We start from the raw sequence: 19,935 nt of genomic DNA on the forward strand, positions 1-19,935 counted from the left end.
AAGAAAATCTTAAAGTTTATTTTGGTCTATTCATTCTCCCGTTTTTCCCTTTAACTTCATAATGTCTACTCAAATACGAAAGCAGTTAGTAAGGTATCAAAATCCATTTATAAGAAAAAAATGAATTAGAACTGCTACTAACCAGAGAATACACTTATACATGGTCCACTAAACAGACATATTTAGTGAAAACTGCCTGCAGCCATTAATGAAAACAACCAAAGATATATCTAAGGAGGTGCATAGAGATGGAAACTTGAATAAAAGTCATGTAGAGGGAAATACTAGAAAATAGCAAAGAAATGTTGACGTTCTTCTTAGCTAACCTCACATCTATAAGAGTGCTAATTATAAACATTACGTCTACAACATTAAAAAAATCAGCAATATCAAGATGAGTCACGTTAATTACAACAAAAGAGGAGACTTAAAGCTGATCGGTATGTGGAATCTCACTCTAAGACCCTTTAAAATAATTAGGTTCTCCTGCTCCTGGAATCTTGAGTGAACACTAATCTTAGAAGGACAGGACTGTAATAATATTAGCTACTATTATCAGTAACCATACTAACGTTAAAGCAGCATATTCTCTCTCTCACTCATCTCCTTTCATGAACAGTAGTAGGATCTGGAGAAAGAAACAAACTCATCACAAGTGGGAGAAGTGAATGAATATCCTAAAAGGCATCCAAAGGCATGCGAAATATCACAGGGGAGTTTTCGGTTTTTACATGGATAAGATAATAAACAGAATAGTAACTAACAAATACCCATCTCTATGCCTTATAATTATGCTGAAATTTTTGCTGAATGCTTCAAACAACTAATAAAGATGCATGCACTAAAATGAGCATCTTCATCCGATCAGGAAGTTTGACAGCTGTGTAAGTACATATGGGGTCCTTTTCAGAGAACCACAGATAGAAACGAAGATGATGCTAATAGATCATTCTTCATTCATTATGATACCTGAAAACTCTAAACCTTAGGAGGAAGCTTTGAATATATGAGTATCAGTGGAAACTGTCAGATTTTGGAATATGAAAGACTCAAGTGCCGATGACAATAATTTGACTCCGTCAAGGAATCCTAGAATAAATTCAGTGGAAGGAATATTAAATGAATGCATAATATCTGCAAAAAGAGCATTTACCAGCATTACTTTCAAGTATATTTAAGTTAATGTTTCTATACAATACAAGCAAGGAACCTATTATTTCTAGAATAATCAGACCTCCAAAAGGATTACAGGCATAATGCTTCTCAAAAGCCTAGTGCTGGGTGTATTCCATCCAACTGGCCCAGTCTAGCGAGTCTGAGAACAAATGTACCAAACACTGAAAACTGACAGGCAGTAACTGCTTGTCAAAGACCAGATACACTCCTGCAAACAAAAGATGTGCACCTTCAGGGAGAAAATCTTGAAACAGCAGCCTTCAGGATTTTGTTGAAAACAACCTAGACTGGAAGACCCAGAGGTTCTGAGGCAGAAGAGTAAGGTCTGTTTCGAAGTCTAAGATTCTTGATTCTCACCATGTGCTTTGTAAGCTGGGCAAGACGACTAACCTCTATTATTATCATCTCTTTCTTTGAAATAAAGACATCCATACTTAAAGGTATATGTAGCGAAACATTCTGAAAATGCAAAATGCCTTTAAGTATATTCCATCTAATTGCCGTCACTTTTGTGGACACACCATAAACAATGGTGGGTCAATGGGAAGATGGCCTGTTTGAAGTTTATGAAGCTGATGACTTACTCCAACAAGCAAACAGTGTTTCAAAGACCTCTCCAGAAAACTTTCGGTACATCTGCCAAATTCCAAAACGTTCATCCTAGCCAAACCTTCCACACTTACTATTTCTGCAGATCTAATAGGGATCAAAGGCGCAATTAGAGATAAACACGTACACATCACCAAACACAGACCACAGCAGAAGCAACATGGCCAGACATGAAACCTGACTGTCTAAAATCAGTGTTCCTCTTATCAATAACATATATGTCAGCATTAGGGATATGTTTTTAGTTTAATGAATTAAAAAAATGTTCCCTATTACAGCTGTGTTTAAATAAAGTAATGAGGCAGCAGATCAATACATACACCCATGAATACACATATGTTCACACACACTAAGCAAAAACAGCCTTCATATTTATCTTTCCCCTTTAATCTTCATATCGTTACACTGAAAAGCTGCAGTCTGCCGCCTCAGATAGGCTTTGATTCATCATCTTTCCGAAGGTATAAATCAGAGATCTTGCCTCATGCTATAGTGTAGGTCCTTGAAAACTCAGTTTCAAAAATCCAAATTGGCTGGTGTTAGGCACTGTAGTATATGTTTGTCTAAAAGGTGACTAGTTCAGACCACCTTCACCACAGGAGTATCTGCTGACTCTATCAAAACATACACACGGAAACCTGGCTACCGGGATTCTGCTGAACGTCGCACTCTAGCCATCATTGGTGAAGACACTTAACCCGCTAGAGGTAGAGGTGTACTCAGCAGCCGATCCACGGTCCTCGCTTATTATCAGCCTTCTCTCCCTAGAAGCTCTTCATTCTTTTACATCTAATGGTTGCAATTTGTGGCAAAGTATGCGTTCATGGGGTATGATTTTTACAGCATAATCTTGAGTGGGAGCAATAAATGAGGCAATAAGTCAAGCCGAAGAAAAGGAGATCAACAATATTAAACGAGATGTAACTCAGAAGGAAAAATCATTAAGTGGCTTTCATATCAGAGCTCTGCCACAGGGTGCAGATGTGGTAGCCTGTTTCCCCCTCTACTGCACAGAAGGGGGGAAAGAAAAGTCCTGGGAGGTAGAAGCAACGACATTACATGTGGTGAGTGATTCATTTGAGGGCTCTAAATTCTCTTGATCTTTGCTTCTGAAGCTTGAGGGTTGAAACCCGAGAGCAGGGGAAATCTAGAGAGCCTGCTGATTGCCATTCCTTAGAGTGTTTGGTAAAATAGGCTATTTTTAAAATTCAGCAAGATGGGCGCTGAGTCTTCCTAAAACAGTAAAATTTACCGTTAACCTTTTCCTAGCTGCTGGAAGCCATCTGGCAGTAAGTACCACCCCCTCGTTTCCCAGGACAAGCCCTGGTGCATTGCTTACCCAGGACTGTGATCGTGGTGTAACTTTCCTGAGGGGGGTCAGTGTAGAGCTGGCAAAAATATCTTCCTTCGTCAGAAATTGAGACATTTGTCAACGACACTTTGAGTTCACTGCTTGAAAAATTCAGCAGCTGGAACCTGCTGTCCTTCAAAGCTGGAAAACAAAACACAGAGTTAGTGTTGTGGGAAAGACGACAGTCTATTTGCCTTCCCGAGGGGAGGCAAAAGGCAGGTGACTAGAAAGGCAGCTACAGAGCAGACACACGGATTAAGTCTTTCTGCACCTGGTGGGTACTTCTTTGTGCTTCTTGAGTTCCTAGTTAGGGCTTCTGCAATAACTGTTTGTAGACACATATATATATATCCCTGCCCAAAAAGGAAACTCACACACATGGGTGTGTGTGTCTGTGTACACACGCATATCCCTTGCTGTCAGTTTTGAGCACTTATTCATAAATTGTTTCGGATCGTCTATCGGAGACAGGCAGAATGAGAACAGGAGGAAAGGGCAGGCAATGAGCCCCCTTTGGCACTGAAATTTCAGGGAGTAGAACCTACAGGCTTTTAAATTGTCTCTAAGAATCTGAGGCCTTAAAAGAAATAGAGGTTCTAATATTATGAGAGAAAATTTTAAAAAAGCATTATTAGTAATTGCAAAAGCAAAATGAAAATCATCAAAAAAAAAAAACTTTATAGCAAAACAATCCAATTTAACTCTGATGCATCTTTCTGTTTCATGTGGTTTGAGGTGGCACTGCCAAAAGTCCATGGCCTGGGGCCTACAGGGGCCTTAAGACCTGACCCCATTTTCTAACTGCATTCAGCTCCACGGGGATGAAACTGATTAGGCATAAAGTAGGAAGTCAGAGTCATCCCAAAAGTAATGTATGCGGGCTTTTTATTGATGTCTAATATTCACTTTTAAAATCCTTATATTAATTTGGCAAAGGCTAGATCAGTATATACTAATGACAAAAATTCATTCTAACAATGAGAAGCTGGCTTCTCTCCTTCTACCCTCCATAGTCCTCTTAATGTTCCTTATGTTCATAACACTTTCCACAGGTCATGAATGTTCTGAGGTGTTGGGGAGAATGGGGACAAGTGGGCAGGAGGCGACATGCCTGACACCTACTTTGGTTAGGCACCAATGCTCTCAAATCGCAATTTTTCGAAAGACCTGATTCTTGCTCTTGCCAAACCCTGACACCCATCTGAACCATTGCTATGATATACAATTAAGTTTCGATTACTGGCTTTTGTGATCTTATATTTGGAAGGATTTCAGCACATGGGCACCTCCATCTACCACAGGCTATGATGACAGGAGATTTGGTTTTGTCTTTATAGGCACAGATTGCCTAGGAAACTTCAGTCTTCAAACCAAACAGATTACCTTTGAGAATACTATATTTTCCTTGCTTTACCCCGTTTGAGTTGTTTGTGTCAGCTAAGTATTTGGGACTCAACGGCAATTCACCTTGAATTACTACAATCAATTCCTATTGCAAAGGAAGACTGCCTTACTTTTAAAAAAAGGACCATTCAAGGTTTCTATTAAGTAGGAAGATTATGATTGCATGTCTCTTCTTTCCTCTGAAGAACTGATTAAACTTTAAGCATCTAACATTAAATTAAAAAAAAGAAAAAAAGAAAAAAAAGGAGGCCTTGGCAATCTCTTTATCAAGACAACGTGTAGGAAAAAAAGTTGCCATCTAATGCTATAGAGATGGAAACTTACGCCGGAAGTCCCTGAAATAAATGGTCTGTCTGTTGGGATTCAGTAGTTGGATAACAGAGTCGTCACTCTTGTTGACCTGGCAGCTGATGGTTGCAACTTCTCCCTCGATCACTGTCACATCTTTCGTAAACAAATTCTGTCCATCACCTTTACAAAAAGGAGAAAAAAATTCCATCAATTAAAATTTGGTTAATAGGATCAATTAAAATGAGAAACAAGAAGTGAATTAGAAAGAAACAAGAAGTGAATTAGAAAATAGACACGATGGGAATTCCCTGAAGGTCCAGTGGTTAGGACTCCGAGCTTTCACTGCCAAGGGAGCGGGTTCACGCCCCGGTCGGGGAACTAACATCTCACAAGCTGCGCGGCCAAAAAAGAAAATAGACAGGAGGAGCCATATTTGGTAAGGCTCACACACCTCTCTCCAATAGTCCACAACACGAGTCTGTTAAGCTGAGCTAGATCTAGGGGCAAAATACAACTAAGCCTGGAATCAACGTGCTGTCAGAAGTTGTGATGTCCATGCTCCAGCCTCCAGTGTTTTTACTAGCCAAGTAGTACGCTGGAGACGTATGGAAAGGTAAGAGTATTGGCTGTCATGAGGAACAGCAGCTCCCACAAACGGAGTAGGGGAAATATGTATACATCAGCCTTCCTTATCTGCGGGTTCGGCATCCGCAGATTCAACCAACCACAGATCGAAAATACTAAAAAAAAAAAAAAAAATTCCAGAATGTTCCCCAAAGCAAAACTTGAATTTGCACGACAGCAACTATTTACATAGTGCTTACATTGTTTTTACCACTATTTCCATAACATTTACATTGTATTGGGTATTATAAGTAATCTAGAGATGACTTAAAGTATACATTTTTTTTTTTTTTTTTTTTGGGTACTCGGGCCTCTCACTGTCATGGCCTCTCCCGTTGTGGAGCACAGGCTCCGGACGCGCAGGCTCAGTGGCTGTGGCTCACGGGCCCAGCTGCTCCACGGCATGTGGGATCTTCCCGGACCGGGACATGAACCCATGCCTCCTGCATCGGCAGGCGGACTCTCAACCACTGTGCCACCAGGGAAGCCCTAAAGTATACCTTTTATAGAAAGGACTTGAGGATCCTGAGGTTTTTGGTGTCCGTGGGGGTCCTGGAACCAATCCCCCATGGATACTAAGGAATGACTGTACTGAACCTCAGCTCAAATGCCCTTGAGCTATTTGGTCACCTCACAGAAAACTCAAGGGGTCACTTAATAGAAGTAGGTGGGAGGGCTCAGTAAACAATCTCACCTTGTTAGTGGATGTCAAGATTCCCAAAGTATAGGCAGTTCCGTTATTTATTGCGTAGGGGTGGGGACCTGACTATGACCCTTTGGAAACTCAGTAAAATCCTGGGAAGCCTTACAGTTCACTTTATTACTCTGTTCTCAGAAACTACATCTTCATGTAGTTTCAGGACTGCTCCAGGCAGTCCTGAACCACGCCCCTTCTACAGACTACCCCCTTCCAGCCATTTAGAAAATCTCTTACAGAACATGTCAAAAAGTCTAGGCTTTCAGATCCACTGATATCTGGATTATCTCCAGATCTGCTCTACTTTGTTACTTCTAGGATAAGTGACAGTAGCCAGGGCCCCTCATAAATGTCCTAAACGATCCACAGCACAGGTAGGAGGAGAGGAGACTTCAAAAGCAAAAGATGAAATAATTGTTGAATGTCCAATTCCGCACCAGGCATAGCAGGGGATTTAGTAGTATAAGACATTGTCCTAGCCTCTAAGAAGCTGCAATATTGGTGAAAACTGATCCCTAATTCCCACTTACAGAACAAAAAGTATAATATAGGCAATAGGTACAATGGTCAATCAGGGAGGGGACAAGAGACATTGCTTTTTAGCTGTAAGATTTTAGGCAAACTATTTAAAGTCCCTGAGACAATGTCTCATCTGTAAAGTGGGGATAGTAATTAAAAGCTATCTCACAGAGCTGTTGGGAGGATTAAGAAAGATAATCAGGGACTTCCCTGGTGGCACAGTGGTTAAGAATCCACCTGCCAATGAAGGGGACACGAGTTCGAACCCTGGATCTGGAAAGATCCCACATGCTGCAGAGCAACTAAGCCCGTGCGCCACAACTACTGAGCCTGCGCTCTAGAGCCCGTGCTCCACAGCGAAGAGCAGCCCCCGCTCACAACTAGAGAAAGCTCGCGCGCAGCAACCAAGACCCAACGCAGCCAAAAATAAATACATAAATAAACAAATTTAAAGAAAAAAAAAGAAAGATAATCAGTGTAAAGCATTTAGCACTGTGGCTATCTTTCGTAAAACTGAATAAATGGTAGCTGCTATCATCATCACCACCATCACTTCTCTAGATGTCAAATCCCAACTAAGCAACTGTACGTGTTGCCAGTAGTGTGGATACAAGAATGAAAGCTCACGGTCCCTGCTCTCAAGGAGCTCTCTATGTAATTATATATCAACTCGGGGTGGCTTATTCACTCTCTAAAAAAAACCTGTCACATTAAGAAACAAAGGTCAAAGATAAGTACTATTCTAAAAAAAAAAAAAATGAGACCGCATAAATAGAGACGCAATTTGAGTAAATGGAGGATTTCCACCTGCTCTCATATTTCTGCTGAAGGATCCTTTCTTGGCAGGACACAGTTGGGAAGTGTGAGAAGGGACGTCTAAGATGGCTTTAAGCCAAATCCACCTAGAAATAGACCAGCCTACGGGAGAGGATTAGAAAAGAGGCAACTAGAGGGATGAGGAAAAAATTATTAGAGGCACAGATAAACAAAAATTCTTGAAGCTTGAGGAGCAGAGCAAAAGCAAACCCAACCTTGAGACCTCTGATCCAGGGAAGTAACCTGGGTGTGAGAACGAGGCCCACAGGGCTTGTAGCAAGTGTAAAGGTAAATCTTCCCTAGCTTGATCCAGCAGTGAAAGCTTAGTGGGCTGAAGAGTGTTAGAGAATAATATCAAAGAGGAAGAGTGATCAGAGGAGACGAAGTCATGCTTATTTTTTCCTCAGTGGGTCACCGTGACAAACACAGAATTCAGAACCAAGCTGGGGGGAGTAGTTTATTCTCAGATCTGAGACTAAAACAAGGGAAAGGGAATTCCTGCCAATTGAGCAAGTTTTTCAAGGTGGTTTTGCTGGCCCTGGCGGGGAGGTCTGTACAGAAAGGACAATACCCCATTTCCTCAGGGTAACCCAACCTAGTAAGGAAACATTAAACTGCATGATTCAAATGCTATTCTGTCTCGAAAAATGGGACTTGCCTTGAGGAGGTTAGACTATCAAACCAGTCTACCGGATTGTGGAGGAGATTTCTTCTACCGAAAGGAAGTTTATTAGCAACACAAATAAGAATCTTCAGCTTATAAAAGGAACACATGGAAAGGCTACCCAGTGAAAGGCCTTAATCCCTTTGGCCTTATAGATCCTGACTACCATCTTGCAGATGCTGGGACTTAAAGCCAAGTGCAATTCAATTAAGCTCTAATAGAATAGTTACTGTGGAAATAACCATCCACTCTAATTTTAGTCTTTACTCAGAACCCTAGTATATTCTGTCTATATTCATATTAAGGCTATAAAACATTTGCAAAGGAGACAGGAGCAGAGGAGTTGACTGTGGTTTTGTATTTAAAGCAAGGAAAGTAATAAAACAGAGCCAGAGGGATTTTTTGTTTGTACGTTTCTTAAAAAGTCTAAACATTCTTATTTATTACTTATAATTAAATAATATAAGACCAGATCCCTTTAATGTGTCATTACTGAGTAAATCATTCAGGTAAAACTTTTGCCAACTGCAAATGTTTGCCCTTGCTGTGCTCTGGTACGTAACAGGCTCTGCAAATCCACGGTGGCATCATCATCACTACTGTATTATTTTTTGAAATTGCTAAGGCCAACCTAAAATCCACTGTCTCAGAAAAGGACAATACGTAGCTATGTTAACATGGTTACAATACAAATGCTAAAAAATTATAAGTGTTGCAAGATATCAAAGTGCCTTGACTGATGGTGGTGGCCCAAGGATGTCACTCTGTAAAAGTCACCAATAAATTATATGGGTCAGCTGGACAGTAGTTATATTACACAGAGCTCCATGCTTGGAGCATCATAAGATGGCTGCAATGGAATAATAATGACCTATTTAGTTGAGGCAAAGGAAGCGAATGACAGTGATGAAAATATGATATGTATGTCAGTACTCCTAACCGCCTGAAGCCTTTATGTAAAAATAATTTCTGCTCACGTCCGCAACTATTTCTTCCAAACAGAAGGGTGCACTGTGACTTGATAAATTTCCCCTTGAAACAGATATCATGACAATTAGGTTGTTACAAAACACAATTTGATGTGTAGCAGAAGGCTACAAACAGGTAACTTTGGTGCCTTTCTTAAATAATCCATTTAAAAAACTCTTCCGATTTTCTAAAATTCAATTAGCAGATATACCGTCAGGGCAGAAACAGCACACGTTCTGGGCAAAAGAAATCAAGTAGGTACAATATACTGTAGCCATTAAATAAGGCTGTTATCAGCAAGGTAATTTATTTTAAGGGTGGAACAACGTCTGACACGTATAGACATTTTTGACTGCTAGTTGGTATATGTGGGTGAGGTTTAAGAGACGGAATCAAACTGGCTTTTAATTTATACCAGCAACTGTATTCCCTATAACTTCCCTATCTGACCCACAAATTCTAAAAATAAAACTCTGGCATTAGAGAGGCCCATTCTCTCGCAAGTAGGTCTCCCAAAGTACTCTAGAAGTTGCCAGGACATTCATTACAAGGAAGAAAAAGCATATTACCTAAAGCAAAAAAAAAAAAAAAAAAAGATAAAATTTATTTTGATGATCAGTAAAGACCATTTCAGCTGAGCTGGTTAGGGCTGGAGTGGGCTTGGGAATGCAGTGGACTCAGAAATCCCCCATTAATTCAATCATCAGTTGACTTAACTCATGGATTCTTTCCTGAAACCTCATTTTGTTATAAACACTATGTAAATGCATTACACAGAACACTAAGCCTGGGTTGGAATCTATTTGACCAACAAGAGAACTGCCTGAAGGCCGGGGTGATGGGGCAAATCTTCGAGCAAGAAGCTGAAATGAGAAATAGCATTCTCAGGCACCGGGACTGGGAGAAGGGAACGTATGCTACTCTGACGCTAGGCGTTGTGTTAGTGGCTTTGCACGCTTTTCCTTCTCAAACTCCTGGAGTTTTCAATGTCTCCACTTTAAAGATTAAGAACCTGAGACACGGAGAAATTGAAATAAGCTGCCTAATGGAATTCAGCTAAGTGGCCGAGCTGGTGTTTGAACCCAGTTACGTCAGATTCTCCAGCCCATACAGTTTGTACTTTTTAACCAGCCAACCTCAAGATTTGTTGCCAAGGATCTACTGGCTCTGCCTTGGAAAATTTACTTGTTTTTAAAGAAGGTGATTTCCCTATGAGCAACTTCTGAATTTTTTTTATTTCCATAATTTATCCAGAACACAATTACACACTTCAAGATGAGAGAGAAACTGTCCTGAATGTAAAACACCTTGTTTACTACTGCTTCCTTCTTTTAGCACTCAGCACACTGCCCCTGGAGAATGCCTTATTACCAGTGCACGGCCAGCGTTTGCCAGCACCGAGGGCTCTGGCCCCCGCTGCCTGGCTGTTAATAAATAAAGCACTTCATTTACACCGGGGAAGTCTCTCCGGTCAAGTCTATAATAAAAGGGCAAGTCACAGTTGGAACAGAATTCGGTTTATACTATGGCAACTATGTAAACTCTTCCTGACTCGAGGAGCACCAATGACTCTTTACTGGGAAGACAGCTTGACCAGAGAAAGAGCAAATAAGGTCCCCTGTTCTACTCTTTCAGTTGCAAAATCGTATTAGGGGAACCTTTCTTTTTAATCCTCTGCTGTGTGGAAGACTGAACCTAACATGAAATCAGCATAGTCAGGTTGTCTAAATAGGCAAAAGCCCAACCAACAATACAGGCTGTCCAAAAAAACCCAACCAAACCAACAAAAAAATCATCCTGCCAATGATCAACGCAGCCATTAAAAACGCCACCAGAGTTATCGAAATTTTACACTAATTAAAGCTTTGGGGTTATTAATTCTTCCCCTCCAAATGGTACCTAAGTTGAGACTTTCTAAAGAGGCAAAAAACTTGCATGTTTTTGAAACACTTATTTCTTATTGGTATGTGAGCCCTGTGTCTTAAAGCTTCAAATGGCTTTTCCCCCATTCTCATTTCTGTTGGATCCCATTTTTACAACCATATCAGTTACGTGCCCAACTTGAAAGAAAAACCCCTGACCCCAACCCAAATACAACCATCACCAACAGAGGCGCTGCAATTCCTGCTAACGTTTCTGAGAGCTAGCCTTAGAACTGAGTACATTTCAGGAAAAGAAAAAAAAAAATTAAGATTCTGCTGAAACCCAGAGGGAGAAATCTTTCTAACTGCACATGTTCCTCCAAGTCAACGTAAACACAGCGTTCACTATAAATCATTAACAAAGCCATTAAGATGTGATTTCTATCTAAGCAATTATTGTCAGCATATTTCGTACACTTCCTTTAAAAGACTCAATCCTATCTTTCAATTCATTAAACTGTTCCTTGCATTTACAGAGTTTTATATCAAATCAGAAACCTATTTGAATTAATAAGAATTACAGTAAAAGTAATTTGAAAATAAATTATTTGAAGTTCAAGCCACAAAAGCTTTTCATGAAAGAATTTAGACCCCTTTAAATATTACAGTAACATTTTCAGTCATCCAATGTGCAAATAAAAGACAGTGAGAACCTGTGTCGAAAACGATGGGTCCAGGACTTCCCTGGCAGTCCAGTGGTTAAGACTCCACGCTTCCACTGCAGGGGACGCAGATTCCATCCCTGGTCAGGGAACTGAGGTCCCACGTGCCACGAGGCGCGGCCAAAAAAAAAAAAAAAAAAAAACCGAAACAGAAAACGATGGGTCTATCAACTGTGGATTAAGGTTAAGGGTGAGCCCTCTTCAACATAAATACAATTCTTTATTTCGAAGAGAGACAATCCTTCAACCTTTGTGAATACTAGAATATTTATTTAAAATCAAAAGCATTCAATCTGTCTGCTGTTTACAAAGCTACTCTTAACCTTTTTATCCTCATCCATGTTTTGCTATCCCAGACAGTAAAGTCGAATTTGTTGACTGCTCCAAGGACTGTCTACTCAATGGTCAAAATAAGTATGAATGCAAACCATACAGTTCACAAGCTCAGAGTTAAAATAAGATAAACCAACTCCACAGATAACTGAGTGGGCAAGAGTACGTGGCACGGACCAAAGCATTTCCTCCGTGTCACCTTCTTTTTCATAGAAGCCTTGTGGAAACCAAGGCCAACAGAACTAAAAGGAACCTCCAGATCAACTCTCTCATTTTATAGATAAAGACAGTGAGGCCCAGGGAGGAGATATGTAAGTAAGATCACATGGCAAGTATGAGCCCCCATCTCCTGACGGCTCATCAAGGTATTTCTATTCTTGGTTATTTCTAAATAACATTTATTGATTTGCTTCTAATTACAAAAGCAAGAGATGCTCAAGGTGTGTTTGTTTATTTATTTATTAAAAGCTTTGTTTCAAGTGTAGTATTCATAACACTTTATCCTATGGCATGGAGATGGTCAGGATCTCCTAAGAATCTCCTGTTATATAATTACTGCTGTATCACTTGAGCTTATGGAAGGAAAAAAAAATATTGAATTTAATCTAATCTCCTTTTATAATCAGTAAAAAGGTGAGGCAAATTTTTGAACGGCAAGTTAAAGAGTAATCTTCCCTCAGTGCTGGTTTTTTCTTCAATTAAAATTGTTGATTTCCCCTGAATACAAAACAAAAAAATATCATCTGACACAACATTAAGCAATTCATGAATACTCTGTATACACATTCTTGTTTAGTTGACTAATGGCAAATTAACGTTCTCTATTTTGGCTTAAACACATACTATAGGTATGTTTGATTAGCATTGAATTCCAAAAGCTGATTACTATGCATGCTTTGATTATGTAATTACATAATAGAGTATAATGGCTCCTTTGGAGTCATTATGGTCTATATTGCAAATATGTTTCAGTTTTGCTATAGTTTAAATACGTTGAGATGAGAGCTCGTAACAAGGCTCCACTTTTCAGTCTTACCAGCTAAATGGGCATTTCCCCATTCATCCCAACATCTCCTTGACACCAATTAAGGCCTATTGTGTCAAGCTGCATACACTTTTGAGAAGTTCCCTTTGTTTTCTCAGCATTCAAAAAAGGACATTGATTTTAAAAGCTGTATGATGCAAAAGGCCTGGTTTCAAAAAAAAAAAAAAAAACACAAGGCTGAAATTCCATCCTTCATCCATCCTTTGAAAGGTCTGCAAGGAATCACATCTAGTTCATTAATCACTGTTCAGACAACCACAAGGGGGTTAAAGATGGAATTTCACCTTTAACTGGAAAATGCACACGAAGGAGGGACAGCCAAGAATACTGATGCTCATAGTGGTGACTTGCCACAATGCGTTCAGCCACACCAACTTACACAAAGGTCCAGTTCTGCAAATCTCATGTCTTGCAATATCCCTTTTAGAAGGGGTAGCTCTGAAAGAGCACGGCCAGATTTTGCCTTCAGAGCTCCCAAACCCAGGTTTTGATGGATCTAAGGCTAACAAAATCGACCTAGTGAATAGATGTTGATAATTCCACCATCACCTTACAAATTGGAAAGTTCAGGATTTAAAACAGGACAAAAGTTATTGCAAAGGACCATGTCAAGATTCTCTTGTCCCCATGAAATCCTTTAATCTTGTGCTATTTCATTTGTAAGAAGAGCTGTTTCTGCTTTTCTCTTCCAAGAGAATGAGCTCTTATACCATGCCAAACCAAAGGTGACCCGGGCCTTAACTTTGAAGACGAATAAGCGTCAAGCTGTTTTTACCTTTGGGTGTATTGGTTTTCAGCATTAAGGCTGAAGAACCGCGGTCAAGCAGTTCAACTGTATTGACTGTTGGTCAATACAGTCCGACTGGTATTTACATATAGGATGAGAATCTCTTTTGTGAAAGGAAACATTGATTAGATGTGTGAAAACTCTTTTCCAGGAATACTGTGACAAAAGAAAGTAGTTACAGCAGCTGCGCCTATGCTATTTCAGTTTTAACCATCGCATTAGAAGCCTTCCTCTTAAAAGACTGAGCTCAATAGGACTTTTTAATCAGAGCCCACAGCACCAAGAGGGCCAAGCAATTATGATGCTTATGATCTGAGCTGCCTGACCCCATAAAGCGCAGAGGTTCAATGCCCTCTATAGAATGTTTGTGGGGAGTGATACCCGTCCACTAAACATGAAGATCTGAATTAGCTTTTCCATTAAAATCCACTTATCCAAGAAGCGAAGGCAATCAAAGAAAGAGGAATATAAGAATAAACCATAAAAGATAATAATAATCACTGAATCCTTTTGCTCTTCACAATGAAATGTGAAAATCCCAGACTTTCTTCTCTCACTCCTTTTCATAGCTGGACAGGTTTCATGGCATTTTCGTTCATCAAAAAGATAGCATCTTTTTTGGAGAGAAGACAGCCTCACCCTGAAGAAAAACTTCCTCCAGTGGACACGTTTTCTGAGAATTAAAAGAGAGAGGACAAAACAGAGCCCCCAAAGTGGGAAAGCCACTGTTTTATCTGCTTGTGAGATGGCACTGAAATCACCTTGTGGAACAGTCATTTTAAGCCTGCTAAATCTTCTTAGAGGCTCTTGGGAGAAAAGAGGCTCTTAAAAAAATATTAATTAAAAAATAACCACAGCCATCCAACTTGGACCTTGGAGGAGAACAATCTGAATACAGAGGCTTCTTACGAAACTAATTGTGTTGGCAAAGCAAGGAGTTTCTTCTCAATGGATTTGATTCTGTGATGCTCGTTTATGGCAAAAGAAGAATAAAAGAACAGTTTTATATTGTTCTGCTGCAGTAGCAATTCAAAGAGGGGGAGTGTTCCAGCATTTCAAAATACATTGTCTCTTTCAGACAGAGCGTGCTGAAGGCCAACTGTTGCTCTTCTGCACCAACCACTTTGCTAATGAACTGATAATATGATATTCCATTCCCTGGGATATATTAAATGGCTACTTTGCAGAGTGAAAACTAGTTGTACAGTTCTGCTGTCCATGAGCATGGACTACTGGGAAAGAAAATCACATTCTAAAATGGATGCATTGTGCAGGTGGAAGCCAGTAACTGATGAAGCACAGACCCTCACACCATCCAGTGGGGTGGGTGGTCACTGGTCCCAAAGTTAGCTGAAGCCTGGGATAATGGGAATGGACGATTTTAATTCATATAGAGAACTATCCACATTTCTCAAACCATGAGCTATTCATCATGAAAACAAAAGGTTTAAATGATTAAAACTCAAAATACGCATTAAAATATCGGAAAACCACAAAGGACGACACACATATTAGGTTCTATTATTCCTATAAATACTTAAGGGAACTTGGACTTCTTCCTTACCCGGGAAGAGACCTTGGTAGCCAAGCCATTTACTATACACACTGCAGCAGCCTCTGGTGAGCCCTCACTCTGTAAGAAAATATAATGTTGCCTGTTTTTCTAACCAATTGAAAAGAAATTCACAAATTTCTGTCTCAAAGCTACGGAGACAGCAGACTCTACTGTGGTCTCTTCTTAACTGATGCTTCTCAATTTCCCTACAGGCTAAGCGTATTTAGAGATGCAGACTGTTTACAATAACTGCCCCTCTACAAAGTGCTTTAAATTGAATTTCCTTCCAACCCTTAAGCTCAAGTCTCAATGGAGATGGCACGTGCAGTTCCCTTATTTTTTATACCCTGCTTTTAAGCACCCAATTTAATATCATCTTTCCCTTTGATGAGAGGTACCGTTATTAAACCCGGGTCACTTGCTTCAACTTACTAAAAGCTGACTTCTTTTTTTTTCTTTACGTTTGCCTCCAGGGTGTTAAAAGACTAACAATTAGTGTAAGATATTTAAAATCACAAGGCTTATCACATGTAACAATGATTACTACACACAGAAAAGAAAAGGGAAGTGACTGCTTTTCTCCACGTCTGGAGGCAAGAGAAACACATTTCTAAAGCGTTCATTATTATTTTAATTTTTTTAATATCAAGAAAACTCCCATTATTTCTGGAGGGAGCATTATTTTAATTATCTGTATGACAACAATAGCTAAATACTTTAAAAATGTTTTGTGTGTGCCAGGCGCTAGGCGTTGTTTTTTGTGTTATTTCATTTAATCCTCACAACAATCCTATGTGGTTCAATATCTTATCATCATCCCCATTATACAGATGAGGAAACTGAGATTTAGAGAGGTTAAATAAGTGGCTGGAACCAATATCCAAACCTCCGTCTATTTAACTGTGGCACTAGTCACAATTACAGTATGTTAATGAGGCTTTATTTTATGATGCTAAAAGAACGGTGGGGAACTAATGGAAGAATCTACTGTATCTGATTTCTATGAGTTAGGACTAAAACTAAACTAATACAGCTTAGAAGGAATTTGAAGCCTATCCATCAGCAATCAGCATGTTCCAATATGTGACAGCGATATAATTAGCTCTATAACCAGAGTCCAAATACTGGTCCTTTAGTATTTAGAGAGAGGATGTCTGTTCTGCCGAATGATCCCGACTCAAAATGCAGTTCAACTCCAACTTCAGGCATTTAGAGTGTCTGCTTCAAGGGCATTCATTAGTATTGACAATCTATGTGACTGAAATTTGGCTGTAATAGCAGTCTCTCTCTACATCTCCTCGTTCATTTTTCCTGCCAACAAGAGCCATTGAACACCTTCCAAATTTAAAGCTTAGAGCCGACAGGACAAGCAAGTAAGGATATCAGTTGGAACACATCAGATATGGACTCAGAGTGAATGTCAACCTCAACTGACATGACTACAGAAACAGAAACCGGGGAAATGGGAGGGGATGGATGTTTCATATTCTTATTCTAGAGGGTATTCCGAGCGTGTGTAATATGGTTTGTTGAAGAAACAGCTGTAAATCCATGATAAGCATCATGCTGAATAATGTGGCAACATTCAACTTATTCACATCTCCTACCAGGAATCCAAGCAGCTTTGGACTATTTTATGAAATGACAGTTTCTTAGCTGGAAAATTGGGTTCTGTGACTAAGGCCCTTATGGTGAGTTATGCCCTCTATTATCCGTCAGTCACAAAGCAAGTGGTGGTTTTTTAACCTCTGGGCTCTTGAGCTGTTGGTCCCAGCTGAGTCTGAGAAGAAACATATGAGTTAGAAAGCTCTTCTTAAGCCAGGTTTTGATGAAGGGATTGCATATGGAGAGTGGCCAAAGGAGATTCCAGATTCTACTTTCCTGACTGCCGAGTCCCCGGCGGAAAGCCTATGTCAGTCAGAGGGGCCCTGCAGCTAACCAAAGCGGTGTCATTATGAAAATAACTTGATTAGTTATCATCTGAATGTGGGCTGCTGATTAATCACCATTGAAATTAGAGATATGTGATAAGGACATCACTTGTACCTTATTTTCACTTAAGAGGGCATCTAAGGAAAATGAGACCATAAAACTCGGAAAAAAGGAATTTGTGCTGCAGTTCTGAGCTTCCTGGTGGTGAAACCGGGAAAAACTCCGAATCTGTTTTCACATTTTCAAAAGGGTAAATGGCATCTCTCCTCCAAGGTTATCATGAGAATCGAGTGAGGAAATGTGAGTAACAGTATTTTTTGAGCTCCAAAAATGCTAAATAAAGGATATAATCTTTTCCTTCTCCAGCTATCTCCATGCAGCCTCTGTCTATAGTGCTCGGACCTTCTTATGGGCTTCCATGATCTGCTGGAATTCTTTTTTTTCAATTTCAGAGCTTTAGCGAGCATTCTTTTCATTCTAAGGCTAACTACAAAAGCACAGAGTAAATTAAAACATCTTCATCACTAATGTTAAATTGCGAACTAAAACCATCCTCAGTATGAAAAGTATAAGGTGAATAGCAGATGCAGGCAGAGGAGTGAACATTTAAAATTAGGTTCAATCTATAGCACTACAAACATGACTTATTTTCTGTTTTCCCTCCTTTAATTATACGGTCATGATTAGTTCAGTGGACAATTTCCGTGTTCTAAGGTTGTGTTAGGTTAGTCATGTAACACACAACACCCTTGCTTGGAAAACCTCAACCGTCAGTCAACACCTCAGATATCAAGTTACTGAATACGCTGTTCCACAAAAGTGAGCTTTCCATATCATTGAATCTCTCTCTGAAGGCCAAAATTAAAACGAAATGAAATGAAACAAAAACAATTTCCACAAAGCTTGCTGACTTGCCACTTTGTCCTATGCTCCTATTTAAGGAGGATGACATGAGTTAATGACACACGTAGGACTATGTGGCCCTTCTCTAAACAATCTCAGCTGTCAGGCCTGTATACGTCCTTGCTGCTTCCCTCCAATGCTGGCTGTCACTTCTTGAAGATAATTCCTTCCTTTATTACTAAGTGCAAGAGCTTTGAGAAAGCTACTGGTGCTAAGACCTTTCCTGCTTACTAATCCAGGATGTTTGAGGTCTCTAGAAACCTAACCTTCACTAAGTGGTGTGTCACTGTGGCATGAGGGGGGTGTAATTTCCCCCTTCATTTGACACTGGAGGAAAGAAAAGTGCACAGACAAAATTTAGTTAACAATAATATTTGGCTTAGTTTGACAATAATACTTTGACACTAACAGATATTCTTTTTTTTTTTTTTTTGCGGTACTCGGGCCTCTCACTGTTGTGGCCTCTCCCATTGCGGAGCACAGACTCCGGACGCACAGGCTCAGCGGCCATGGCTCACGGGCCCAGCCGCTCCGCGGCATGTGGGATCTTCCCGGACCGGGGCACGAACCCGTGTCCCCTGCATCGGCAGGCGGACTCTCAACCACTGCGCCACCAGGGAAGCCCAATAGATATTCTTAGGTAAAAATACACCTTTGAATGTAGGAAGCAAACCAATAAAAAAAAATTGGTGACTGACTCTACTTTGTTTTTTAATGTTATTATTATTAGTTCAAACCCATCTATTACTAAGCTATGTATAAAGGCAGGTAAACTGACCACGGAGGACGCCGCAGGATCCAGCTGGAAGTCATTCGCTTTCCCCATGAAGCTCTGATACCGCCCCACGTTCCTAGACTTCTGGCTCATGGTGTGTTGTAATTGTCAGTCTCGGCACTTATTACACTGATAGTTCTATGGTCATTTATTTACAGGGTGGTTTCCTTTTTAAAAATATTTTGATCTAGGTTCAACTGCTAGCACTGCCAGTTATTAGCTAAACCTTGCAAAAGTTACTTAAGCTCTTGAAGCCTCAGGTTTTACACATGTAAAATGGGTCTAAAAATTATAATTATTGTATCTCCTTGAGAACAGTCATACTATCTTCTTCATCTTTGTACTCCCAAAGCATAACAGAGAGTCAGTTTACAGAGAAAGTGTTTAATCAATGCTTGTTAGGGGAGTTACTAAGACCTTCACACTGAGGCAGTCTCATTTTTGGAGACAAGTCTCTTAACATCAAAACATTAAGTTGTACCCATATCTCTCATTAAATATAACTGTGAACTTCAAACGAACTTAAGAATTTCCTTAATTTTGCTTCTGAAATGATTAATTCCAATTGTCTGTTATATTCTGAAGCTAACCATTTGCTTTTCCATGGCTCAGACATTTTCACAAGGTCGAAAAGAAACAGCCCTAGTGCTGTGCCTCCAGTGGTCAACAGAGTAAACAGCCCAGCTTTAAGAAGTTCTTGATGTATATATGTATTGCATCTTCTTTATCCATTCATCTGTCGATGGGCATATATACAATGGAATACTACTCAGCCATAAAAAGGAACGAAATGGGGTCATTTGTAGAGACGTGCATGGACCTAGAGACTGTCACACAGAGTGAAGTGAGTCAGGAAGAGAAAAACAAATATCGTATATTAACGCATGTATGGGGAACCGAC

The 19,935-nt window shown here is 39.9% G+C and overlaps 1 protein-coding gene across 4 annotated transcripts in view; it reads right to left on the reverse strand.

Annotated features, from left to right (window-relative positions):
• Positions 1-19,935, reverse strand: part of CADM1 (cell adhesion molecule 1) — a 334,473-nt gene that overhangs the window by 62,538 nt on the left and 252,000 nt on the right. For all 4 annotated transcript variants that reach the window (XM_060160431.1, XM_060160430.1, XM_060160429.1 and 1 more), the window contains exons 2-3: positions 4,865-5,011; positions 3,125-3,277 (exon numbers count right to left, since the gene is read on the reverse strand). In XM_060160431.1, the coding sequence (XP_060016414.1) occupies positions 3,125-3,277; positions 4,865-5,011 (300 nt within the window). The remainder of the gene's footprint in view (positions 1-3,124; positions 3,278-4,864; positions 5,012-19,935) is intronic.

This window comes from Lagenorhynchus albirostris, chromosome 9 (genome assembly GCF_949774975.1).
Source record: "Lagenorhynchus albirostris chromosome 9, mLagAlb1.1, whole genome shotgun sequence".
Lineage (NCBI taxonomy): Eukaryota > Metazoa > Chordata > Mammalia > Artiodactyla > Delphinidae > Lagenorhynchus > Lagenorhynchus albirostris.